At 47.3% G+C, this 26,978-nt stretch overlaps 1 protein-coding gene and 1 long non-coding RNA gene across 2 annotated transcripts in view; one reads left to right on the top strand and one right to left on the bottom strand.

Moving 5' to 3' along the window:
- Lmod1 (leiomodin 1 (smooth muscle)) overlaps window positions 1-15,903 on the bottom strand; it is a 43,253-nt gene extending 27,350 nt beyond the window's left edge. The window contains exon 1 of the mRNA NM_053106.2: window positions 15,446-15,903. Coding sequence (NP_444336.2) covers window positions 15,446-15,706 — 261 coding nt within the window. The 5' untranslated portion in view covers window positions 15,707-15,903. The remainder of the gene's footprint in view (window positions 1-15,445) is intronic.
- Window positions 15,904-16,049: 146 nt separating this feature from the next.
- Gm41956 lies at window positions 16,050-18,959 on the top strand. Its single transcript, XR_878552.1, has 3 exons — window positions 16,050-16,183; window positions 17,567-17,662; window positions 18,512-18,959. It is a non-coding gene; the product is annotated as a predicted gene, 41956 (long non-coding RNA).
- Window positions 18,960-26,978: the final 8,019 nt, after the last annotated feature.

Genomic DNA, 26,978 nt, shown 5'->3' with positions numbered 1-26,978 from the left:
ATTCTAGCAGGAAATACCAATCATTAATTCCTCAAAGCATCCATTATAAATAATGAATCAATTTCCGTCTTATGGACTGAGAACAGGGTTGGCTGCCCTGCATCTTTGTGAGAGATATGTTGAAATGAGCTTCCTAAATTCATGTGTTAGAGACTCGGTCCCCGCCTGGGGTGGTGGCACACGCCTTTAATCCCAGCAGGCAGATTTCTGAGTTCGAGGCCAGCCTCGTCTACAAAGTGAGTTCCAGGACAGCCAGGGCTACACAGAGAAACCCTGTCTCAAAAAAACTAAAAAACCAAAACACCAAAACAAAAACAAAAAACAAAAACAAAAACAAAAAAAGAAAGAAAGAAACTCGGTCCCCAGTCTGCTGGTGTTGGAGGGTGGAGTCACACGAGCCATATTGGGTCTTGGAGGCACTGAATGGATTAATGCTCCTGTGGCCACTGCGGCAGCACAGCAGTGGCGGTGGCCAGCACAGCAGTGGCGGTGGCGGCAGCAGTGCCTTTCTGGAGTAAAGTTCGTGCCTTCTTGCATGACTGCTAACTCCTCTCCATTCATGTCTCCCCTCCCACTTTCTGCCATGCTTAATGAAAGCCCTCTATCATGGAATCGTAGCTCTCACAAGCCTCCAGAACTATGAACCAAATACAGTTCTGATCAGATGGGGTGGCGCGCGCCTCTGATCACAGCAATTAGTGGGAGGCAGGAGAATGTGGTGTTCAAGGTTATCAAGGTTCACTGTATGAACAAGTTTAAAGCCAGCCCAAGCTACACAAAAGCCTGCCACAAAAAAGTAAAAGAAGTAAGAAGTAATTTCCCAGGCTGGTCTTCTGTTTCAGTAACACAGAGGGAGCTGAGAAAATAGTCATTTCATTTTTGGTTTGTTTTGTTTTTTGTAGGGTTTAATTCTCTTGTGGAAGTCTGGCTAAGAAAGACAGAGAATTGTCAATATTGTAGACTCTATAAGGACCTAATCTTAGCTCTGCCCTTCTTTGCTACTCCAGTAGACATGTTTCCATAGCAGCAGCAGCAGGTTGTCCAGACCTCTCTGGGTCCCACATCTACATATCCAGGCCTTAGGCTCCCTGAAAGGAGAGTCTGAGTGCTGTGGGCAGCTCCTCTCTGACTCTGCAGGGGAATGGGGGAGGGTCCAGAGGGACACAGGCTTATAGCAAATTCTCTAGAGAAGCAATGCTGTCTGTTCCAGGTCTAAGACAAAGCTCCTGGACACTTAAGGAGGGACCTAGATGATGGGAGCGGACGGTTCTGCTCACTCGATCTCCAGTGGCCCTAAGCAGATCAAGGGCCATGGGTGGATTTGACCGTGTTGGATTGGAAGTGTCAGTTTGTGATTTCACATGCCTACAGAGCTCAGAAAGAGACAAGAGAAGGAAGAGAATGGGACATCTCTTCCCAGACATCTGCCTATGCCAGAACATGATGTTTGGACCAATTTCATTGACTGTTCACAGAAACTGGGATAGGGTGGCGTATCACTGCCAAATGCCCCTTCATTTGACAATTTGCACACAAAATTGTATTTTCAAAGAGTCTCAGAGGAAAGCCGGGTGGTGTTGGTGCATGCCTATAATCCCAGCATTCAGGAAGCAGAGGCAGGCAAGTCTCTGAGTTCGAGGCCAGCCTGGTCTACAGAGCGAGTTCCAGGGCAACAAAGGTACAAAGAAAAACCTGGTTGTGAAAAGGAAAAAAAAAAGTCTCAGAAGAGCAAAGCTCAATCACAACTTTTGTAGACTAAGTGATATTTTATAAGACCAGTACTTGGGGCCAGCAAGATGGATCAGTGGTTAAGAGGGCCTGCTCCCAAGACTTACCGAGTTCAATCCCTAAGTCTACATGGTAGAAGGAGAGAACCAACTTCCGACCTCTACAAGTATGCTGTACCATGTGTAACCCCACCCTGATGATAAATAAAATAAAATAAAAATGGCATTTACAGTCTTTCCTTGTCCTCTTCCTCTTCCGGATTGCACAGGGAACATGCTTAGCCGCGGAGCCTGGTGATCCCATCCAACCACAGTCCGTGGTGGAAGAGAAAAGACTCCCCAAAAGTGTCTTCTGACGTGCACACAGGTGATGCGACTCACATATACAAGCACATCATACACATACAATAATAAATCTTCTGAAATTAGAGAGGAGGAAGTAGGAAGGAGGGAAGAGGAAGAAGAGGAGGAAAAGGAAGGAGGAGCTTGGGGAGGAGCAGAGGGAGCACGGACATGATGTGTTATGTGTACCTGCTGTGCCAAGTGCCAGACAGTGCAGATGTTGCTGTGAACATAGGAACTGAGCATACAGTTTCAGACTGGAGGCCAGGGAAGTTTTGTTGGTTTGTGTGGTTTGTTGGTTGTTTGGTTTTGTTTTTCAGTTTTTAAAATTTGTTTTCAGACAGGGTTTCTCTGTAGCCCTGGCTGCTGTCCTGAAACTCACTCTGTAGACCAGGCTAGCCTCGAACTCAGAGATCCACTTTGTCTCTGCCCGCTATGTGCTGGAGTTAAAGGCATACCACCACTCGGCCAGGGAATCCTTCTAAAGAGGATGTCAGTGAAGTAAAGGCTATAGAGACCTAGCATCCCACTTAAGTGATGGAACTTTCAAAGGCACTGAGAGAGCAGGAGAAGGCTTGGCAGCTATGAAGAACCAACGGTCTCCAGCTACTGCAAAGGGTAGAGGTGAAGGAGAAGGGTATTCGTGGCTTGAGAGTGACAGGCGTTGGCTCACCAAGGCCCTCCTAAGCCATGCTAAGGAGGATAAATTTGATCATAGAAGCTCTGTTGAGCAACTGAAGGTTTTTCTGCAGGGAGGGGCGAGATCATGATTTCATCTTATAATAAGACTCTGGCAGCTGAGGCCAGGATGGATAGGTTGCAATGTCGAGAGCAGAGACACCAGGAGAGAGTGAATCTGGTTGGTGAATGGAAGCAATGGATGTGTAGGAGAAAGAGGAGCTAAGAGATCACAGGGGCAAAACAGGCAGGATTCTATCACTCATCAAGTCTGGAAACTGGGAGAGAGAAGAGGGCTGCCTAACCTCCAGGGTTGTGTCCTCGGTTCTGGGTTAGACGGTACTTCTATTGCCAAAGTGCAGATTGTAGAGGAAAAGCAGGTTTAGGAAGAAGGTGGGGTGTCGATGACTAATTTATTTTTAGACAGGTTAAATTTGAGACACTTGAGGTATCCAAGAAGCAACTGAATGATCTAGAACCCAAAATAGAGATCTAGGCCATAGATAGAGGCTGAGCATGGGGTAGTAGCTGCGGCTGTAGGGCAGAAGGCATCTGGGGAGACTGCAGAGGAGACAGTGATGTGCAGCCGTTACAGGGAGCATCGCTTCCCTCGGCAGCCAGGAAGGAATAATTAGAAAAAAAAAGGGAGCCAGGTGGATATGGTGTCTTGGTGCCACAGAAGTGTTTTAAGAACAAGAGAGAGGCTGGAGAGATGGCTCAGAGATTAAGAGCATTAGCTGCTCTTCCAGAGGACCTGGGTTCAATTCCTAACACCCACATGGCAGCTCACAATTCTCTAGAACTCCTGTTCCAGGAGACCCAATACCTTCACAAAGACATGCATGAAGGCAAATCAACAATGTACATAAAATAATTTTTTAACAAGTAAAAACAAAACAAACAAACAAACAAACACCACACAAGAGAATGGCCAGACAGACAGTGGTGGCTCAAACCTTAAATCCCAGAACTCAGGAAGTAGAGGCAGGTGGATCTCTGTGAGTTCAAGGTCAGCCTGGTCTACAGAGTGAGTTCCAGGATAGTCAAGGCTTCACAGAGAAACCCTGTCTCAAAAAACCAAAGCACATGGCCTAGACTTAGTAATGGAGGTCCTAGGCTGTGCCATCGACACTGATAGCATTGTGGTGAGGTAGATGCTCAGTGGGGATGCTTTTTTCTGTAGCCTGGCTAGGAGGCAAAAGAGCTGAGCTGAGCCCTGAGGACAGCAGTCAGGGATGCTGCAGCCCAAAGAAGGGGGGGCAAAGCACCCTTGTGGAGGCAGGAGTGAGTGAAACCTAAAGTGGGCGGAGCCAGGAGAAAAGAAGCCCTTTCCATGGGAGGACAGAGAAGAGGGTTCGCATTCAGGGTGCTGATAGGTTTTCAAGCATCTTCCCTGTTGGCTTCATGTTTCTCTGTGAAACGTGGGCTAGATCATCTGTTTAGGGTGAAAAGTGAGATGATTCGTAGAGCACGGCTGCCTTTTTTCGGGAGTGAAAGGGTCATGGCGAGCCGTCCTAGACAGCTCTGAGGCACAACTGAGGACCTGGGCTTTTAATTCACCGAGGCGCCGGTAAGGATCGCCCTGACTAGAGGTTCGGATGTGGCTTAGAGATACTGACAGTCCCACCACACCGAGGAAGTAACAGATTGGAGAAGATCAAACCTGAGAGCTGAGAACAATGTTTAGAATGACTCAAAATGCAGACATAAGCTAAGGAGGAAACTAAACCAAGAGATTCCTGAAAACTTAGCTGAGGAGACAATGGGCTGTCACACTGGAGCAAGCGAAGAGAAAGGGGAGGAGGTGTGAAGTGGAAAACCTCTTCTTTTTCTTCTTCCTTTTATTTATTTACTTTTTAAAAAATGCAAAATAAATAAGTCTTAAAAAAGAAAGAAAGAAAGAAAGAAAAGAAAAGAAAAGAAAAGAAAAGGCTGGTGAGATGGATCAGCTGGTAAGAGCACTGACTGCTCTTCCAAAGGTCCTGAGTTCAAATCCCAGCAACCACATGGTGGCTCACAACCACCCGTAATGAGACCTGACACCCTCTTCTGGTGCATCTGAAGTCAGCTGCAGTGTGCTTATGTATAATAATAAATAAATCTTTGGGCCGGAATGAGCGGGGTAGACCGGAGCAAGCAGAAGTCCTAAATTCAATTCCCGACAACCATGTGAAGGCTCACAACCATCTATACAGCTACAGTGTATTCAACCACATAAAATAAATAAATAAATAAACAAATCTTTTAAAAATATGCATTGGAGCCAGGCGTGGTGGCACATGCCTTTAATCCCAGTACTCGGGAGGCAGAGGCAGGCAGATTTCTGAGTTCGAGGCCAGCCTGGTCTACAAAATGAGTTCTAGGACAGCCAGGGCTACACAGAGAAACCCTGTCTCAAAAAAAAAAAATATGCATTGGTGTTTTGTCTGCATGTCTTATGTCTGTGTGAGGGTGTTAGATCTTGGCGTTACAGACAGCTATGAGCTGCCACGTGGATGCTGGGATTTGAACCCAGGTTCTCTAGAAGAGTAGTCAGTGCTCTTAAATCCTGAGCCATCTCTCCAGCCCCTACTTGTGTTTTTTTGTTTTTGTTTTTTGAGACATGGTTTCCCTACTATATAGCTCTGGTTTTCAAAGAACTTGATTTGTGGACCAGGCTGGCCTTGAACTCACAGAGATCCACCTGCTTCTGCCACCATGCCCAGCTAGAAGATGCTGTTCAGATCTTCATGGTTGGAAAGCTAAAGAGTCCAGAGTAAAAGAACCTAGCCTGAGCTTTAGGAAAGTGGCTGACTCTTAGAAGACTGGGTTAGGAGAAGGATGCAGAATATAGCCAAAGAACATGGCTGTACCCTGACTGCTCTCAAAGATGGGCTCGCCTGAAAATGACCACAATGGCTATCTGCCCAGTACCCGTTATTTCGAAGCATGGTGTTAGATCACCTCCATCTTTTTAAATCTCATCTTCATAAAAACTCTTCAAATCAGTAGCATCATCCTTTGAAGTAAGTCAAGTGTTCTTGAAACATAAACTCCACACTTAGACACATACCAGACAGAAAAGAAGTCGCAAGTGGGAGAAACATGTTCTTAGGATCCTGGTTTATAATAGCCCCAGACTGGAAACTTCCCACATTGCCACTAACAGGGAGATGGATTAAATACATTTTAGTATACTCATGCTGTGGAATATTGCACAGGGTGGATGTATAAAAATGTGGTGATACGTCTTCAATTCCAGCACTCTGAAGGCAGAGCAGACACATCTCTGAGTTCGAGGTCAGCCTGGTCTACAGAGCAAGTTCCAGGACAGCCAGGGCTACACAGAGAAACCCTGTCTCAGAAAACAAAACAAAACAAAACAAAACAAAATGCTATGGACGACACCACTGTTGATTTTACCGACAGTGGAGTAAAAGAGTCCAGAGAACTCTTCCCTTAGGAGTCCATAAAAACAGACAAAACCAACCTATGGGGTTGGAAGTTGAGGTAGGTGTTAGCCTTGGGGAGAAAGCTTGGGTGGGTGCTGTGGTACTGTCAAGCTGATATTCAATGTCCTGATCACTCTGGACTGTCACCCAACTCTGTCTACACTTCTGCACTGTGCACACTTCTGCACGGCTTTTATGTTGTTGTAAAGCCTGTGTGGGGGAAGGCCCACTTTGCAAAGTACAAATGCAATACGGAAAAGAATAAAAAACAAAAGAAGTTAACGCTTATATGTATGCTAAGCGCTTGTCTGAGGCCACACAGTGTCCGAAGTCAGCAGAGAAGTCACCATGTCCCCTGACTTGACTTGGAAATCTGTTTAGGACCCATCTCTCAGGTGTCATTTGGGTACTGGGAGGGAACTGTGTGCTCCCCCATGCCTGAGCATGGGTGGCCTTGAGGACAGACTGATGCACATGAAATAGAAAGTCTACGGGGCTTTTAAGCCTTGCTGGCACAGGTTGTAGTCTGGTGACAGCTTGCAGGCCAGATTTCTTGTCTAAAAGTGTTTTCCTGTTTTCTCTACCTCTCCCAGGGAGCACTGAGCATTCTTCTGGTGGCCTAGGCCTTGACCTCTGACGACTGTGCAGCCTCCTAAAATTCTCCCTGCTTCAAATCCAGCCTATATATGGCTGCTCCTGCTGCCTCCCCAGCTCACGCAGTGCATGTGTCAACACATCAGAGAACAGCTTCGCTACCTCCTCCCCACACCTGTCAATCAAGCTGCATCACTGCTATCTCCTTTGCTTTCCCTCCATGCAGCGGTGAGACTCTGCCTGGCATGCGGACCTGCCAGCTGCTGTGAGCTCCATCTCTTCCTTACTCCTTCCCCAGTGCCATCAAAGTGTTTCCTTCTGCTGACTTATTCCCAACAGCAGACAGATAGGCAACAATGTTCCCTGTCTCTAAAAAGTCCTCCCTGTTGCCACATTTACCTTGGCGCTCTCTCTCTCTCTCCCTCTCTCTCTCTTTATTTATTTATTTATTTAGTTTTTTGAGACAGGGTTTCTCTGTGTAGCCCTGGCTATCCTGGAGCTCACTTTGTAGACCAGGCTGGCCTCGAACTCAGAAATCCGCCTGCCTGATTAAAGGCGTGCGCCACCACACCCGGCCCTTACCTTGGCTCTCTTGATTGTGTTAGAGTCTCTCTCTCTCTCTCTCTCCCTCTCTCTCTCTCTCTCTCTCTCTCTCTCACACACACACACACACACACACACAGGCACACATTTCTTTCTCGAATCTGTATACACTGTTGAGTCTATTCTTCACTACAGTGCAATAACTCCATTATTCGAGTGGCTTCCATGGTCTAGGCAGGGTGGCTGATCCCCTGCCTTCTTATTATTATTAAACCTCTTAGCAATAAGGACAAGGTAGAGATCAGAGAGCTCTCTTCCCTGACTCCTTTTTCCTACTTGCTTCTATGAGACCACCAGCCCCCCCCCAGTCTCACGCCCAAATGTCTACTCTCCACCAACACCCACTCCCTAAGTGATCCCTTCTAGGCTCATGGTTTTAACTATTATTCGAGGGGTGGAAAGATGTCTCAGCAGTTAAGGGCACTTGCTGCTCTTGCAGAGAGCAGCTCGCAGCACCCAGCTCCCAGTCATTCATTACTTCAGTTCCAGGGAATCTAATGCCTTCTTCTGGCCTCTGTGGACACCAGGCACACACACGGTGCACAAACATAAAACAAAAACATAGAAATAATGCTTTTGTTTTAGGCTTGTTTTTCAAGGCTTGGTTTCTCTGTGTATCCCTGGCTGTCCTGGAACTAGCTTTGTAGACCAGGCTGACCTTGAACTCACAGAGATCTGCCTCACCCTGTCTCTCAAGTGCTGGGATCATGTACGCTCTGTGTATGTGTGTGTGTGTGTGTGTGTGTGTGTGTGTGTGTGTGTGTGTGTGTGTGTGTGTGTGTACAGTCTACCACGCTGGTTAGTTTATGTTAACTTGACACACAAGCTAGGGTTATCTGGGATCAGGGAACCTCAGTTGAAAAAATATCTTCATCAGATTGATCTGTGGGCAAGTCTGTGGGGTGATTTTCTTGACCAGTGGTGGATGTGGAAGGGCTCAGCACACTGTAGGTAGTGCCACCCCTGGGCAAGTGGTCCAGGGTTGTATACGTGGGTAAGCAGGGGAACAGGCCTTGGAAAGCAAGCCCGTGAGTGGCATCCCTCCACGGTGTCTGCTTCAGTTCCTGCCACCAGGTTCCCACCCTGCTTGAGTTTTCACCGTGGCTTCCGTTAAGGATGGACCGTGAACGGACTGTGACCCAGACGTGTGAACCAAATAAACCCTTTCCTCCCCAGGTTGCTTTTCGTCATGGTCCAAAGACCATTGTCTGCAACAATAGAAAGCAAAGTACACTATCTATCCTGACTGTGAGAATGAATGTAATCTGTGGTGACAAGGACAGTCTCTATGCTGTTCACCCTGTCCTAGCATTTAGAAAATGCCCAACATAATAGAATAGATATTTGACACATTAGTGATTTAGTAGACTCCTCCTTGTCCTTATAAGCATAAAATGTGATTTGTGAATTCTGTGTATAAAGGCAGTAAAGAGCCTGGCGTATGGATCAGACAAAGCCTAGGTTTAAAATGTGTGAGGCTCTGGGTGCTATCCATCCTTAGCACTGACAGAGCAAGCAGTGGCGAAGAGAGGGATGCACATGTGGTAAGCAGGGGGATGAGTGGGCTGAGGAGGACCAAAGGGAAGGCAAGAAACAAACATCCATGAGCCTTCAGTACCAGGTTTCCAACCCAGCACATGCCTTGGAGCCTTTGCAGGTTATTGAGCCTAACCACTCCCCAGGACCAGGCACTTCAGCTTCCATTTGACAGATACTCTGGTGCGTACAGTGATTTGTCCAAACCATACAATCAGCACAGTAGGCTGGGAGTCCAGGTCTGCTTGGACTCTGGCGATTCCAACCTGTCGATTCTATACATGCAGCACCCATAGTACCTCCTGGAGCCCTGCTCCAAGACCAGTGCACCTCAGTGCAGGAGACAGGCATTTTGCATTCTGCTGTCCCTGCCCCCTGCTCTGGAGTCAGGGCTGATGAGATAGCCAGAGCCTAGGGATCCTGAACAGGGAAGAAGTGAGGGCAGGAGAGGGTGGAGCGTGGAGCAGGAGGCCTTTCTATTCCTAGCTGTTTGTAAACAGTGTCCTGACGACCTGGCCTGGCCTGTGCAGTGGACCCCAGACATAGCTGAAGCCAAAATTCCCAAAGCAGCCCTGGCTTTTCTGAGATCATGCTAGGTTGGAGCATGGCTGACAAGGAGAGTTCTCCATGCCTAAACAGCCCCTCGGCTTTCTCTTTCCCGCTAGTTCTCAGAACCAGTAAACTAGCATGGGTCCCTGGGTCTGGGATGAGAAGGAGGTGAGATAAAGGTAGTTCTGTCAGGTGACTGGAGCCAGGCAGTAATCGAAGACAAACAATCCTCGCCTCCTTCCCTAAATTACTTCCTTGCTTTTCTCCTTTCCCCTCACCCTCTTGTCATTACCTCATTCCTGCAGACAGAATGTTTTCAGCCTTGTGAGGTTGTTTTTTTTTTTTAAATGTCGTTTTGGCATCTGCATAGGTACAAAGCCTGAAGAATTTAGAGTGAAGAAAGTCTCTCTCCTGGTGAACTAAACTCTCAATACTTGATCCTGTTTAATCCTCCAATAACCCTTCCAGGCTGATTTTTATCATTCCTACTTGACAAGTAACGGAGCTGAAGAAGCTAAGCCGATGAGACGGGGTTGGTAATGCCCTTGGCATCCGCACATGATAAATAAGTCAATGTTCTCTCTCTCACCTAAGGCACTCAGCTTCACTGGCACTTCGAGGGACAGAAGCAGAACCCAAATCTGCACCTAGCTGAGTCCAGGTACCTATGGTTTTCTAGCTCCTGCCTGGCCCGGCTGCAGAGAAGCCCTGAGCAGGGACGGATACCCTGACTGTCAACCACCTCTTTCTGCTGCTTATGCCTAGTGTGGTTCAATAAGCACAATACAACCAACTTGGACCTTACCCTATGAATAAGGATATTCCTGTTTATCCAACTTGGCAAGCACAGTTTCTTGCTCCCTCTACCTCTATGCCTTGTGGCCCTTCTTGTTTTGACTACACACACACACACACACACACACACACACACACACTCACGCGCACACACACACACACACTCACGCGCATGTGCGCGTGTTCTTGTGCCCTGCAAATCTTTCTCAGTACCTGCCACTCAAGGCTTGCCTATTCTGAGTCAGCTGTGGAAATGCTGGCATGAGCTGACACCATAATTCCACAGTCTCCTGGAGGAAGGAGAGAGACTGGGAGTGCAGATAGGCTAGATGAAAGCTTTTCTTCCTCATTTTATCCACGTCTGGGGACCATGAAGTCCTTGAAGCCCTGGTGCTTCCAACTCTCTGTGTTGCTGGCCGCTGCCTTTCTTGATCAGTAGCACTCAGACTGCTTTGAACCCCCCCCCCCCACGTTCCTCTCTTTGTAAATCTTCCTCACTCCTGTCCATCATTCCTCTGGCTTGCCCACCTCTCATGTTTCCTATCCTGCCAAGCTCTCAAGTTCGCAGACTTGTTGTTCCAAGAAGGGGCAAGCATCAGAAGCCATGCTACCAATGGGATCCAGGTTTTTTTGTTTGTCTTGTATTTTGGTTTTTGTTTGTTTGTTCGAGATAGGGGTTCTCTGTGCATCTTTTTCTGTCCTGGAACCTCTCTGGAGACCAGGCTAGCCTTGAACTTACAGAGATCTGCCTGCCTCTTCCTCCCAAGTGCTGGTATTAAAGGTGTGTGCCTCCATAGCATGGCCACAAATTCTTTATATAGTATGTACACAACCAACAAGAGATTTTTAAAAACCAGCGCGTTGAGACAAACATCTGTAGCTCCCACCACCCAGCTGGAGATAAAGTCAGCTGCTTTTCCCAACTACAGATAGAGGTGGGGTTTGTTGTTGTTGTTGTTGTTTTGTTTGTTTGTTTTTTGAGACAGGGTTTCTCTGTATAGCCCTGACTGTCCTGGAACTCACTCTGTAGACCAGGCTGGCCTCGAACTCAGAAATCTGCCTGCCTCTGCCCACATGCTGGGATTAGAGGCATGTGCCACCATTTGCCCAACTTAAAAAACAAAAACAAATAAACAAAAACAAATAAACAAAAACAAAAAACCATGGCTAGCTTTTTCTAGGTATGTGCTTGTGTCTACTTGGGTCACCAAACGCCCATCACCCTCTTCTGCCCTCTCTACCCTGGCCTCCAGGGCTATTTTGAGTGTGTACCAGTTGGGGTTAATCTCCTTAATCAGTGAGCTGTGCTCCCAACTAACCCAGCTATCTGCAAAGGGCACTCTGAGGGTTGGTGCTGTGGCCTCAGGGATTCCCATTCATGAAGGGAGCCCGAGGGGCCTGGAGTTGAATGAAGACCTGGAGGAAGGGACTGTGGAGGCAAATGGGCAGAGGGAGACTGGGGACAGTAGTGGATTGCCACAGAGTCTCAAATTAACCTCTAGGGAAAAGCTAAAAGAGCTTCCTCCACCCCCTAGCCCAGCTGCCCTGGCCCCTGACCCCAGTTTCGTACAGGTGCTAATCCTGGGTCCCTGTCACCCTAGGGAGAAGGACAAGAGAGGCAGGCTGAGGGCATCACCCCCCACCACTTGGGAAGGGAAGAGAATAAGAGTTGACCTGTGGTGATCAGGTCCCTGAAACATGAGACCAGGGCCGCCTCACTCCACAGCTGGCTCAGGCTTTGGTGAGGGCTCTGTCTTCCACCTGGGCTAAGGGAGAACTCCCAGAGGACCGATGAGGAACCCGGCTGCCAGATCCACCCCATTTACAGACAGGGACAAAGCCCTCCTCCAGCCTTCCCTGAATCTCCTGCTAACTAAAATTCATTTCATAAGCAGCTGGGAATCTTCCGTATGGAGGTCTTATGTAAGTATTTGCCTCCTGAATAATATATGCTGGTGAGAGAAACAGCCAGGAAAGCAGACTGCAAGAAAAAGAGGGGCAGGGGCTGTGTGGCTCCACAGGAAGGCAGATGTTTGCTGTGCTCAAGGCCCTGGGTTCAGCCTCCATCACCCTGACCCACACTGCGGCTCAGCGAGAGGAAAACTGCTTCCTGTGCAAACCTGACAACATGAGTTACATCTTTGGAACCTACCATGGAAGTAGAGAGCTGACTCTTGAAAACTGTCCTGTGACTTCCACATGCACGTCATGACCCACGTGCACCCCCTTCCTTAATGATAAATGTCCTGAAGGGTAGAATGTCACGATACAAGAATGTTCAATCAAGGTGCCCGCCCGGCTTTGCCTAAGAATCTGGGATGACCATCTGGAGGTGGTGACCTGGAAGAGGTATGGGAGGAATATGCATGAAAACTACCCTAAAGAATCCAAACGATCCCTGGAATATTCCAGCCCGGTGAGGGCTACGTAGCCCAATCTCTTTCATGGTCTAGACCCTAGCACTCCAGCCACAGTCTAAGTTTTCCTCCCAGGAGAAGGTGAACGGGCCTGCTTACCACTCTCAGTTCCTAATCAATTCTTTCCTAGTATGGTTAGTTTCAAACAAATGTAGAGCTCACTGTGATGAGCATATGAACCCACACTCCCATCCCTGTCATTCTAAAGCAATTGTCCCAAGAATATTTTATTACTTATGTCTAAAACATAAACATAGTCTTTCAAAAGAATGTTCATAATGCCGCCATCCCACCTCCAGGAATCAGCTAAAGTTCCTTAAGACTGCCCCATAACTTTCCCTAGCCAACAGTTGGTTTAGCACTTAATGGTATTCCTCAGAAAGTAGGGAGACCAGCCAAACGGCCACAGCCACTGTTCCTCTGACAGCATACAAGCACACTGGGTCGTACCTCTCTGGGGCTCTCACATGTAGCTGCTGTGTGACCCTAATGGAACAGAGCTGGTCTAGCATGCACCAAGACCCCGCTGTGTTCAACTGTGTAAGTGAGGCACAGTGGCTCCTGGGGGCAATCCCATTGCTTCGGAGGTAGAAGCAGGTTGATCAGGAGTTCAAAGTCATCTTCACTAGCTGTCCAGTTTGATCCAAGCCTGGGCTACATGAGAACTTGTCTAAACATAGAGAAGCAGGGGCTGACATTGTCTCCCTTCCTTTACTCTGATATTCTGTGTGACAGGAGGAAGGGAGGAAGTACAAACTCCAGCATCAGGCAGATCAGTTGCTTTGGGACAAGTATTTTAGCCTCTTCTCCTAAGACTGTTGAGGCTTATGAAAGAGAAGGTTCTTGTGGTGGGTATGCAGAAGGTTCTCTGCAGCCCATCTTCCTTCCACAAGCCGGGCTGATTGGCTGGCTCACTATCAAATCAATTGGATTACTACGTGCAGGTCTTGAGAAGAGTGAAGGCCCAGGTAGTGAGAGCTGGAGCTAGTTCCCCAGCCTGGAGCTGACACTCTACCTGAGCACCCAAGCTTTGCCTTGTCTCTGGCCACTAATTAAAGGGACAAGTGTCTAGACTAGGGGGTGGGCAGGGCTGGACAAGGGCAGAGATTCGCTTTGGGCTAATTTCACCAATTTTTGAATCCCTTTACTAAGATGAATTAGTGATTCCACTGCTGCCAATGAATTAGTGATTCCACTGCTGCCACTGACTGAGTGCTTGTGTGCCAGGCTCTGTGCCAGGCACTCTCCATCACCCTCTCAGTTGCCTCAACAGCCCTCGAGGCAGTGCTATTATCCTTGAGATCTGGGTAGCTTGGGAGTGACTTAGTCGCACAGACAGGGCCGCAAGAGTGGCTGGCACTCGTACAGGGTTTTCTGATACTTACCACTAGGCCCTAACTTCCCCATCTTCCTTAATAACCATGCTAAGGAGGCTACTTGTTAGGACGCTCACACTCCCCCAGGCTGACAGACACTTCTGCCCACTACTCAGTATAAATTCTACAGTCCAGCAGGCCACTGTGCTAACACACGCCCTTTACCTGCATGAGGGGCAATGGGAGGACTGTAACAGACTATCTCCGAGAGGCAAGGATGGTCCTGAAGGCAACACCTCTGACCAAAGACGTCTTCTCCCCCACCCTCTATTGCTTGACTTGGCTCCATTTGGAGAAATAAGTACATCCCTGGGCAAAGCCAGGAAACTGGGGGAGAGAGAGGAGAGAGTCGGGGCACAGTATTTACTAAGAGCAGAAACACTGGAGAATGAAAGTCCCAGGAGTGCAAGAGTCCCTCTGTGCTCTTTGACCTAAACATCTTGCTTTATAATTAAGTAAGGGCTTGAGTTTTAGGACTGCATAGCTCAAAGGTGGCACCCTCCCATGGCATGTGAGAGGCCCTGAGTTTGGTTCCCAGGGCTGAAAACAGTTCTGTTTGACCTCAGTCTCCAGAAGTCACAGATGCAAGTCAGCCACTGGGCCCAGAGCCTGGGGGACGGAAGAGAGGAACAAAACCAAGCTTCAGAGAGAATGTTTTGGGGGGTGGGTGTTGCCCCAGAGAGAGGGCAAGAGGGGGGATGCTGTTACAAAAGCATCAAGACCTTGACTGAATTTCATTTCTCTGGTTCCTGTCCTGCGTCCCCAGCCCCTCAAAGACAGGCCCCCATACCTGGATTTATATTTATTCATCATTATCAAAGCTTTAAAAGAAATAACCACCCTGCCCATGGGGTAAGAATTCCTGAGCCCCTTGGTAAAGTCCTGAACGTGGGCCCCGGGGAAGGGATGGCAGGGACAGAGACAGTGTGTCTCTGTGTTCCACTGTGTCTCCCTACATCCCTGTCCCTGCTCTTAGGAGTTGGGCCATTCTGATCCATCAGCTCAGCTTTCTCTTCTTGAGTGCTAAGAGACACAAATATCACCCCAGTCTTTCTCCATCCTCCCCAGCACAGGACGGAGGTGGAGGAAGAAGAATACTGAGACCGGGATGCTATCAGCTCAACAGTGAACTCTTCAAGGACACCTCTCAGCCTCAGCTCCCTTTTTCCCCCGATTGGAATTTTGAGAGGTCTCTCCAACATATCCAACTTCTGCTTACAAGGCAAACTAAGGGCAGAGGTTCACACTATCGGTTTAACACATAATAACCTCTTCTGAAGCATCCGGTCCCCTGTCAGTAAGAATGGCTCTTCTGAAAAAGGAAGGGTTTCTAGTCCTGGAGTCAGGGGCCCCGCCCTCCCTCCCCACCCTGCTTCCCTCCAGGGTGTGTCACTCACATCCACAGACATCTCTCTCTGGATGAGTTTCTTGCTCTCCTTTTCACAGAAGTTGAGCATGGCTTCCCGGTTGAATGAGCCCGAGGGCTGTTTGTCCGTTTGATTCCTCTGCCGCAGCCCCACCGGGATGCTCCCGTCTGGGTCCACCACATCTAGTTCCTTCTCCAGCTCCTCCATCTCTTCAGGGGAGAGGGTGGACAGCAGGCTATCGATGTCGGGGTCTTCACTCACCTGCCGCCGGTACTTAGCTACTTTGGACATCTTGGCAAAGTGAGCAGCTGCTCCTACCAAGTGTGGTGGGCTTGCTGGTGGTAGTAGGCAGGGAAGGGACGGGAGCCCTGGTTCCTGTTGGTATTGAGTGGGTTTGAGCGCAAAGCCCCAGCTAGGTGAGCACTGCAGCTCTTTGGGCCCTGCTGTACTACAGGTGCTCCGGGGGACACAGCAGCCTCCCTGCTAGTGGACCCTGCTTGGTCTAACCAGCAACCAATAAAACCTGACAGCTGCCCAGCCACAGAGGAGAAGCCAATCCCCAAGCCAGGGGGCGGGCCTGCCTCACGGTCAGAGCTGTTTGAAACTTGAGGACATTCCAGGGAATCTTGGAGCGCTGCGTGACCAAATTTAGTACAGAGCAGTTTAGCCTTTTAAAGACAAGGGGGCCACGCAATGAGAAAAAGAGAAAAATGCAAAGGCTGGCAGAAGCCGCAGGACACTGGAAGCCAGGGTAGCAGGGACCGGGAGGTGAGGTTCACTAACTTGCCAGCCTGACACAAGCTCTGTTTAAGAATGCATTTTCTGTCACTGGGTGGTCACAGCCACCTTTCTACTGTATTTGGTAATTTTTTAGGGGCGGGTGGGGGACTCCCCGGAGTTTACAATCCTAGAAAAACACAAATTCAAGATGAGGGGCAGCTCTCAAAACCGACCCACCGGTACCCTTCTTGAGAACCTGAAAGCGGAGCATCAGTTGCCCCAATGCACGCTCACCACCTCTCAGGAAAATAAGAGAATGGGCGACAGGGTGCAGGTGTGTGTGTGTGTGTGTGTGTGTGTGTGTGTGTGTGTGTGTGTGTGTGTGTGTGTGTGGCAGGGGTGGGGGGGGGCTGGGTGGCATCCTTGCTATGCGCACAAACTGAAAATGTGAAGGTGTGTGAGGAAGAGGTGGGATCTTCAGGGAGGAGGAAACTCAAAGGGCTCTCAGTTTCCAAGGCCCAGAGGCTCTTGGGAAGAGGATTGTAACCTTGTAACCTTCCCGGGTTCCCTCCTCTGCAGGGACATCTGTAGCCAACCTTCTCTGGGTGCACAGAGGAGCCAGCAGGCACCAGCCATGTACAAATCTAGAGCACAATTTAGCAGTGTCTTAAGGGAAACGTAGTTCTGGGCCCCTGGGAGATACTGTTGCAACAGGTCTGGCTTCGTTCATAGAAGGGCTTTCCACTACTCATCCATCATGCTGCCTGTGCAAGACTCAGAGACATTCAATCTCCTGCCCCCCTCCTTCCTGCCACAAAATCCCTTCTAGAAGCTCTGGTGTAACCCATCAGGGTAGGTGCTTCGATCTTTCCTGGCATCTGTCCATCCTAAGCCAGAGAGAGCAAGTCACTTGATCAGCATTTGCTGAGTCCAAAGATCATCTAGGACTAAGACTTAGCCACGGCATTTAATGCCCGCTAGCTCAGTTTTAGTTTAAGGCCGAACAAGAGAGGGGCTGGTGCTGCCTGGTGGGGTGCTGCCTGGAAGGTAGAAAGGAGGCAGGCAAACCCCAAAGGGTGAGTGGAGGAGGGGCTGGAGAACCCTGGCAGCTGGATTCCGGTCACATGCCCATCAGCTAATAGCACTTGTGTTGCTCTGCCGAGAAAGCAGGTGATGGAACTAAAGATACCATCTAGTGGGAACCTGTCATTGTGGAGCCCACAGTCGGTAACAATAACTGCTGTGTCTGACGAGGAAATGTCTCTCACAGCCATGCATATCCATGCTTGGTCCCTAGCTAGTGGCTCTATTTGGGATGTTTTAGAAACTTCAGGACATGGGGCCTAGCTGGAGGAAGTGGATCACCGGGGGTAAGCTTTTAAAAGTTCTACCTGATTACAGGTCCCTTGACCTCTTTCTGCTTCCTGGCAGTCATGAAGAGAGCAGCTCCTGCTGCCACCGCACTCTGCCTCCCCGCAAGCTCCACAGCAAAGAAGCCAGGAACTGCTGTCTGGAATCCCTGGAACTGTGAGATAAATACCTCCTCCCTTTGAGTCTGTATGTCACATGATGCAAAAGCAGGAACAGCAGGACTGCTACTAAACAGATGGCTTCAAATAATCCGTTTGCAAAATATTTCAAAAGAAATGTGTAGAAGCTGGGTGTGGCAGCACAGGCCTTTAATCCCAGCACTCAGAGGGCAGAGGCAGGTAGATCTCTCAGATGGAGGCCAGCCTGGACTATAGAGAGTTCCAAGGCAGTACAACGACAGGGTCTACAGTGACAGCCAGAGCTACACAGAGAAACCCTGTTTCAGAGAGGGGTGGGTGTGCACAGGGCTATGAGGAAATACAACAGAAGAGCACAGAACAACACAGTCAGACAAGACCTTATGTTCTTTGGGCTAAAAGACCCGCATTAGGTCCTGTTTCTGTGACCCACTGACCGTGTGACCCTGAGTAACTCCCTTCTCTACCTGTAAAATAAGAACAGCAGCAGCACCTGCCTGTGTTGCTGACTCTCCCATCATGGTTATAAACCCCTGAGAGTACAGCTGTGGGGAGAAAGAGTTCTTCTGACTCATAGCTTCAGGAGGGGCTTAACCCAGCACGGCAGGGGTCGTTGTGGTGGCATGTGGCAGGCTCTCCTCCTCCTCTTTCTGAGGTATGTTTGTGTGCCTCCACCATAATAAATAAATACGATTTTGAAAACTTTAGATGCATCAATTAATGGAGTTTGTACAAATTCTATTAGAAGGCAAAGTAAGGTGACCATTACAAGAAGACTTGAAACTGGGTGAGCGAGCACAGTATTCATTAGTAATTGCTACAGCTACTTATATTTGCCTTCCTTTTAAAAACATATTTTTTATTTTAGGTACATGAGTAGTTTGTCTGGATAATGTATGTGCGCACACCGGCGCTGGTGCCCTGGGACTGGAGTTGCAGAGTTGTGAGCTGCCTTGTAGGTGCTGGGAACTGAACTGACCTGCCTCCTCTGGAAGGTAGCGGTGCTTTTAACCTTTCAACCACTGCCCCAGCTCCACATTTGCACCTTTCTTTCAAATGGTGAGGCTAAAACCAAGCCTGAACCCAGGCCTTTGCATTTACTAGGTAAGCTTTCTAGCACTAAGGCACACTCCCAGACCAATCTTAACATTTTGGGAGTAGGGAGGGGAGGGTGGTTTGTTTGTTTGTTTGTTTGTTTATCTCCTTATTTGCCTGATTGCTTTTGAGACAAAGTATCCCTACATAGCCTTGGCAGGCTGGGAACTCCCTCTGTAGACTAGGCTGGCCTAAAAAGTCATAGAGATCTACCTACCTCTGCCTCCTGAGAGCTGGAATCAAAGGTGTGCACCATCATATTTGGTGACTATTATTTATCTTCCTCTTTTCCTCTTCCTCCTCCTCTCCTCCTCCTTCTTCTTCTTCTTCTTCTTCTTCTTCTTCTTCTTCTTCTTCTTCTTCTTCTTCTTCTTCTTCTTTCTCCTCCTCCTCCTCCTCCTCCTCCTCCTCCTCCTCCTCCTCCTCCTCCTCCTCCTCCTCCTCCTCCTCCTCCTCCTCCTTCTTCTTCTTCTTCTTCTTCTTCTTCTTCTTCTTCTTCTTCTTCTTCCTTTTCTCCTTCTCCTTCTCCTTCTTCTTTCTTCTTCTTTGAGAGGGTTTCACTATGTAGCTCTAGCTAGCCTGGAACTATGTAGACCAGGCTGGCCTTGAACTCATAGAGCTCCTTCTGCCTCTGCCTCTGAGATGCTTGGATTAAAGGGGAGTGCTTCTCTAACCTTTTTTTTTTTCAATTACTTGTTCTCTTTCTAAAAGATTTATTTTTACTTACATGTATTGTTATGTCTGCATGTGTGTGAACTGCTGTTCATATTGGTCAGGGCTGTTGAACCCACTGGATCTGAAGTTATAGGTGGTCATGAGCCACCCAACAAGGGTGCTGGGAACAAGACTCTGGTCTTCTGCATGAGCAACACAAACTCTTAACCACTGAGCCATCTCCCAAGCCCTCTCTCTACTTTTTATTCTGAAGTTGATGTCACTAAGTTGCCCAGACTGGCCTTCACTCACTGTGTGGCTCAGGCAGGCCATGAGTTTGTGATCCTTCTGCCTCGGACCCTTGAGAAGCTGGAGCTTCAAGAATACAACCCCAGGCCTGTGTTATTTATTATCTTTGCTCTGGGTTCTTCTCTCTCTAGCCTACTCTTCTGTTCTCTTCCCTCCAGCAGCAACTAACTTAAATAAAAGCATTCATAGTCCCTCTTACCTGATTCTCATTCATTCATTCCTTCAAACATTCATTTAGGTGCTTTGTTGGGCATTATGTAAAGAGAGATACAAAGACAAGTATAACATTGTTCTTCTCTTGAAAATCTATCATTTAATGGTATTTGTGAAATTCTACTGTAAGGAAAATGAAAGAGGCAAACGTACTGTTAGGAGACACTCAAAGACACACTAAGTGTGTGGGGAGAAGCAGCGGGTTCCTTCCAGGGTACAGCAAAGACTCAGATGGGTTGGAGTCCACGGTTAGTTAAACTTGTTGTTAAGACATGGTATTCCCTGTTCCTTGCTCCTACTAAGCTCCTAGCTCGCTCCCTCCTTCCCTCCCTCTCTCCCTCTCTCCTCTTTCCCCCTTTTTCTTTTTCCTTATTTGAGACCAGGTCTCACTATGCAGCCTTGGAACTGAAGCTTGCTATGTGGGCATGGATGGCCTAGAGATCACAGAGAACTCCTACCGGCCAATCACCTGCTGGGATTAAAGGTGTGCCACCAGGCCAGCCTTGCCACCCAGTCTCTTGTTCCTTCTGACATTCCCTCAGGCCAGTTTTCATTCTTACTGTTACCCAGAAGAGTAACTTCTGGGACCAGACTCTGAAGCCCCCTCAGCCATCTTCAACCTGTCCCTCTCTAATCTGAAAGGGCCCCCTTTCCAGCTTCCTGGGACTGTGACCAAAGTGTTTGCTGTTCCCTGAAGAGGACAGGCCTGATGCAAATAACTCCCTCCACCTCCAGGGTCCAGCCTTCGGGCATTGATTTTAGTGACCATCTCTTTTGAGTCCTGATTTTGCTCTAGGAATACACTAAAGTACATATATTCATTCTAAATCTACAATTTCCAGACCCAAATAGCAGGACTTATGGCATCTTGACTAAAGGTGGGTCTACACCCAAACCCCTATAGTTTCTCGGCCTCTGGTTCCACAGCTTCAAACTGGGACTCAAATAAAATCTTTGGATTCCTGAAAACTGCTCATGATTGAGAATATCTTCTTGAAAGATGCTCCAGCAGTGGCCAGAGGACATGGAACCCATAGCTGCAGAATATGTAGCCTCCTTCAGTCTCTGTAGTCAAGTACCATTATAAGATACAATAGTTGTCCGAGCTCAGAATCTATTTCTAGCTAAAACAAATTCATTCAGGGATCAGAGCATTCTGGCTTGACTGAGTCCTCAGAAGGTGAGCATTGCTGCAGGGGGGGAGGGGAGAGAGAGAGAGAGAGAGAGAGAGAGAGAGAGAGAGAGAGAGAGAGAGAGAGAGAGTGAGAGGAGAGAGAGACTTCAAGCTTCAATCTCTGGTCAAAAATGTGGAGAGATCAAGGTACAGTAACGATTTAGAACCAATTTAACTAACACTTTAATGTCATTTTAAAAATTAATTTTTAGCCAGGTGTGGTGGCACACACCTTTAATCCCAGCACTTGGGAGGCAGAGGCAGGCAAATTTCTGAGTTCGAGGCTAGCCTGGTCTACAGAGTGAGCTCCAGGATAGCCATGGCTACACAGAGAAACCCTGTCACAAAAAAAAAATAATAATAATTTTTTATTGAGAGCAATGATGAAAATATTATATTATATATCATTAGCACCATAATTATAGCACTGATGAAAAAATTATGTATTTGTTGAGCCCAGTAACAATAAGTATGGGTATTTAGGTGGTGGTGGCACACACCTTTAATCTCAGCATTCCGGAGGCAGCGGATCTCTGTGAGTTTGAGGCCAGGCTGATCTACACAGCAAGTTCTAGGAGAGAAAGGTCTCACTATGTAGCCCTGGTCTGCCTGAAACTTGCTAGCCAGGCTGGCTTTAAACTCAGAAATCTATGTGAGTTCAAGGCTACAGAGTGAGTTCAGGACAGCCAGGGCTACACAGAGAAACCCTGTCTTGAAAAACAAAACAACAAAAACAAACAACAACAATACATAGGGCTAGGAGATGGCTCAGTTGTTAGAGGAGCACTGGCTTCTCTTCCAGAAGACCCAGATTCAATTCCCAGCAATTACATGGAAGTTCACAACTGCCTGTAACTCCAGTTCCAGGGGATCCAACTCCCTCACACAGGCAAAACTCCAATGCACATGAAATAAAAATAAATCATTAAAAAATAAAACAAAAAACCCCTCAGAGATCCATCTGCCTCTTTAGTGATGAGATTAAACATGTACACCATCAAGTGGGCCCTTCAGTGGCTCTTGAAGAGAGTAGATGACCCCAAGACAGTCACCTTATCATGAATACAGAGTAGCAGTGTAGTGTGGCAGGTAAGACTGCTGGCCCTGGAGTCAAATGACACTGGGCTCAAATCTGAGACCTGTAACCTGTGTAACTTGTTTAACCTCTCTGAGTCTTTGGAAATGGAAAATGTAGGTGCTAAGAGTACTTACCTTTTTCCTTTAGGGGAAAAAACTGAGGACCTAGCTCACTTTGCTTTAGGAGAAAAAAGATGAGGCCCTACCTCACAGTTGTGGAGTGAGGGTATGTTTCCTTGCTTGTTCATGTGGTACTGAGAAGTGAATGCAGGGCTTTGTGTATGGGAGGCAAAGGTTTTACCACTGAGACATAACTCCAGCCCTTTCCATCATCACCATCATCGTCATCATCACCATCGTCATTAAAAAAAAAAACTATTCATTTGTTTGTGTGTATGAGTATGTATGCAGATGCTTGCACATGTGTGGAGGTCAGAACTTGCAGGACTCAGTTCTCTCCTTCCTCTATATGGGTTCTGGGGATCAAACTTAGGTTGTCAGACTTGGCTGCAAGAGCCTTTACTCTCTGAGCTATCTTGCTGGCTCTGTTTTTGGTTGGGTCTGCGTGAGTCTACCTGTACTATATGCATGCAGGTGCCCAAGGAGACCAGAGGTCACTGGACCTCTTGGAGCTATTTGTTTGTTTTTTGAGACAGGGTTTTTCTATGTAGCCCTGGCTTGGTCTGGTACTCACTCTGTAGACCAGGCTGGCCTCCAGCTCACAGTGAATCCACTTGCTTCTGCCTTGCAAGTGCTAGGACTAAAAGCAAGCAGCACCACACCTGGTTGTTTTTAAAAGTTTAAGACAAGGTCTTCCTAAGTTGCTCAGGACATTCTTGAACCTGGGATCCTCTGGATTCAGCCTCTCGGGCTGCTGGGATTGCATGACTGTGCCATCAGCGTGGCATTGAGTGTGTTAAGTAAAATAATGTATGGAAAATATAAACAGCACCAACACGCTGGAAGCATTTAATAATACTTTTTATTACAGTTCATATATCTGAGTGTGACATACATGAACACCGTGTAGTCTTTTCTTCTGAACTGAAGCATTACCTCTTAGAGAAAAGAGAAAGACTTACAAGATTCAAGAAGAAAGCCAGGAGTAGCAGCAAGGCCTTTAATCCCACCAGAAGCAGAGGCAAACACTTGGCCATCTTCAGATACAAGTTAATGTTCTAGGCCCGGAACTAAGGATGGAGAAAGAGGCATTCTTCCTGTTCTCCCGCACTGCTTAGTCATTTAATCGAGTTAATTCCTATTTCAGATGGGAGTTTACATTTGTGGATCTCCTGGTTCTTAGGCCTTTATCTGCAGATAGAATCACAATACCAGCTTTCCAGGGCCTCTATTTTGCAGATATATAGATGGTGAGCCTTCCTAGCCTCCGTAATCACATGTGTCAATTCCACAAGTCCATCCACCCAACCTATTATCTATCTATCTATCTATCTATCTATCTATCTATCTATCTATCTATCTATCTATCTATCTATCTATCTATCTATCTATCTATCATCTATCTGCCTACCTAGATAAGCATAATCCACTTATTATCCGCATACCTACCTACTAGCAGTTCTGTATCTCTATAGAACCTGACTATTGCTAGTGATCAAATCAAAAGAACCAAGCACATAAAAGATAGATGCATAACTAATATTAATTCCCACGTAGAGAAGAATAGTTACAAGCAAAGGACAGAGCACTCATTCCTACATGGGAGTCTATTCAGAAGCCAAATAACAAGCAGAAGAGTACCCAGTGCACATAGAATAAAAGCTGGGATAACATAGACTCTTGAGGACCAGGAAGCAGAGAGAGCTCCAAGAAAAAGCTCTCCCAAGTGTGAGCTGATGCTACCGCACCGTGAGCTATGGAGCTCCTAGAAAACACACACAGATCCTGTAGGAAGCAAAAGAACGTATGTAGTCAGGGATTGGGGTACTTCTGTGCCCCCATGAGCTCAGAGACTATCTCTTTGCCCAGGAGAGTGCATGTCTCTAGGTATTGAACTGTTCATGCCCAACAGGTCTGGAACATGGACTAAGCATCAAATCTTTGCTCTCAGCCGGACGTGGTAGCACATGCCTTTAATCCCAGCACTCGGGAGGCAGAGGCAGGCTGATTTCTGAGTTTGAGGCCAGCCTGGTCTACAAAGTGAGTTCCAGGACAGCCAGGGCTATACAGAGAAACCCTGTCTCGAAAAACAAAAAAACAAAACAAAACAAAACAAAAAATCCTTGCTCTCTAATCTCCTCCTTCTACGTTACGTGCTGTCCCTCCCACATTCTTTATTCCCTATTCAGCTTGTACAACTAATTAGATTTAACTATTCTTGATTATAGCCACACAGAAATATATATATATATATATATATATATATATATCTTGTTTGATGGGTGCTATGATACAAACTCCTGTCTTCAAAATTTTGAAGCATCCTGAGCCATCTCTCCAGTCCTTTGTTTGTTTGTTTGTTTGTTTGTTTGAAGCTAACCTCAAATATTAAAGCACTTCAAGTATCAGATTTCAATAAAATGTTCACATTTTGTGTGTTTACTTGAATACCATGGCAACATGGAACATGGAGGTCATAGAACATAGGTGCTGGTTCCTTCCTTCCACCCTGTGGGGTCTGAGGATTGAACTCACGTCAGCAGACTGCAAGCATCTTTACTCACTGAGCCATTTAGCCAGACTGTGTTGGATTTTTTCTTTTTTTCCTTCCTTCCTCCCTCCCTCCCTCCCTCCCTCCCTCCCTCCCTCCCTCCCTCCCTCCCTCCCTCCTTCCCTCCCTTCCTTCCTTTCCTCTTCCCTCCCTCTTTCTCTCTCTTTTTTCTATTTTCTTTTTTTTTCTTTTGCCCAGGATGGCCTGGACCATGCTCTGTAAGTGGGGATGAGTTTGAACGTGAGATCCTCGTCTCCCCATCTCTGCTGGGATTACAGGTGTGTACCGCACCCAGCTTCAGTTCAAAATTTTAGAGACATTTTGTTGCTAGTCTGTAGCTAGAAACATTTTGTTGCTATTCTGTAGCTCTATGGCTGGTTGACTCTTATTTCCAAAAATCTGAGCGGGGCAGTGGTGGTGCACGCCTTTAATCCCAGCACTTGGGAGGCAGAGGCAGGCAGATTTTTGAGTTCAAGGCCAGACTGGTCTACAGAGTAAGTTCCAGGACAGCAAGGGCTACACAGAGAAACCCTGTCTCGAAACACCCCCCCACCCAAAAAAAAGTCTGGAAAATATGTCATTTGTCACTGCAGTCTATTACTTATTACATTGGCTTTCCTATTAAATAAGTACCTATATTTAAAAAAATAATTAAAACATGAGTATTTTGTCTGAATTATCTGTGTATCATAAGTGGGCCTGGTGTCTGCAGAGGCCAGCAGAGGGTGTTAGATCCCCTGAAACTGGAGTAACAGACAATTGTGAGTTGCCATTTGTGCTGGGAATTGAACCCCAGTCCTCTAGAACAGTCAGGCTCTTGATTGCTATGCCATCTGTCTAGCCTCAAATATCTAGCTTTGTTTTGTTGTTGTTGTTGTTTTTTTTTTTGAGACAGGGTTTCTCTGTGTAGCCTTGGCTGTCCTGGAACTCACTCTGTAGACCAGGCTGGCCTCGAACTCAGAAATTTGCCTGCCTCTGCCTCCCAAGTGCTGGGAATAAAGGCGTCCGCCACCACGCCCGGCGTTGTTGTTGTTTTAAGGTGGAATGGAACAAGAACTCCCTTTATAGCTGGCAGTGACTGTGTTTTCCTGATAAGGCTGGTGAAACTTCATACTTTTAGCTTTTTCTTCTTTAACAAGGGAAGTCTGGAGTATCTCAGGATGGCTTTGAACTCTAAATGCAACTGAGGATATAACACTGAACTTCAATATGTGCCACCATAACCGTGTGTGTGTGTGTGTGTGTGTGTGTGTGTGTGTGTGTGTGTGTGTGTATGATGCTGGGGATCTGACTTACCAACTTAAGTATGACTATAGCCCTATTTTCAGTCTCTTTTCTCTGGGCTAAACATATCTCATGCTTTCTGGGTTATCCTTTGTGGGGAGGCATGGAAGAGGATCTGGCACCAACGACCCCCAAAATCAATGGTCTCAAATTGGCCATGGCTCCTGAAATGGTCCAATTGTCTCTATAAGATGAACACTTATTTTCGGGCTGCTAAATTGGCTCAGTGGGTAAAGTACTCGCTGTCAGCCCTGACAATTCCAGTTCTGTAGACTCTCCTTAGACCTCCATGCACCCACCAGATCCCGTACATACATCAATTAATAAAAATAATCTTTATTTTAAAAGTTATCTATTACATTCCAGACATTATGACTATATAGATCTGCTCTAAAAGAGCTACATATATTTATTAAAGATTCACTGTTCACGGCAAATTAAGTAGCACTATTAATAAATACCTGACAGCAAAAGCACTTTTTAAAAAATAGCGGCTGGATAGTGGTGACACACACCTTTAATCCAGCACTCGGGAGGCACAGGCTGGCTGATCTGAGTTTGAAGCCAGACTGGGCTACATAAGCGAGTTCCAGGGCAGAGAAACTCTGTCTCGAAAAAAAGGGCAATCAATGTTTATCCCAGGCCACGGGGCTGATCTGAACTCTGTCACTCAGTACTCCGAACCCCCGAACCTCCACGCCCTGGCCGGGGAGCCTCCACGCTCCGGGTCTACAAGGAGTCCGATTGCCATTGGCTGCGGCAGGAAGAGATGCTCCAATCCCCGTCCAGTAGCACGCCTCCGCCTGGGATCACTTCCGTCGCGGGGATCAATTTCCGCCCAGCGTGCCGTAGACTCTC

This window comes from Mus musculus, chromosome 1 (genome assembly GCF_000001635.26).
Source record: "Mus musculus strain C57BL/6J chromosome 1, GRCm38.p6 C57BL/6J".
Classification (NCBI taxonomy): Eukaryota; Metazoa; Chordata; class Mammalia; order Rodentia; family Muridae; genus Mus; species Mus musculus.
Note: the sequence above shows the minus strand (reverse complement) of the source record. Positions and strands in the feature narration are given on the sequence as shown.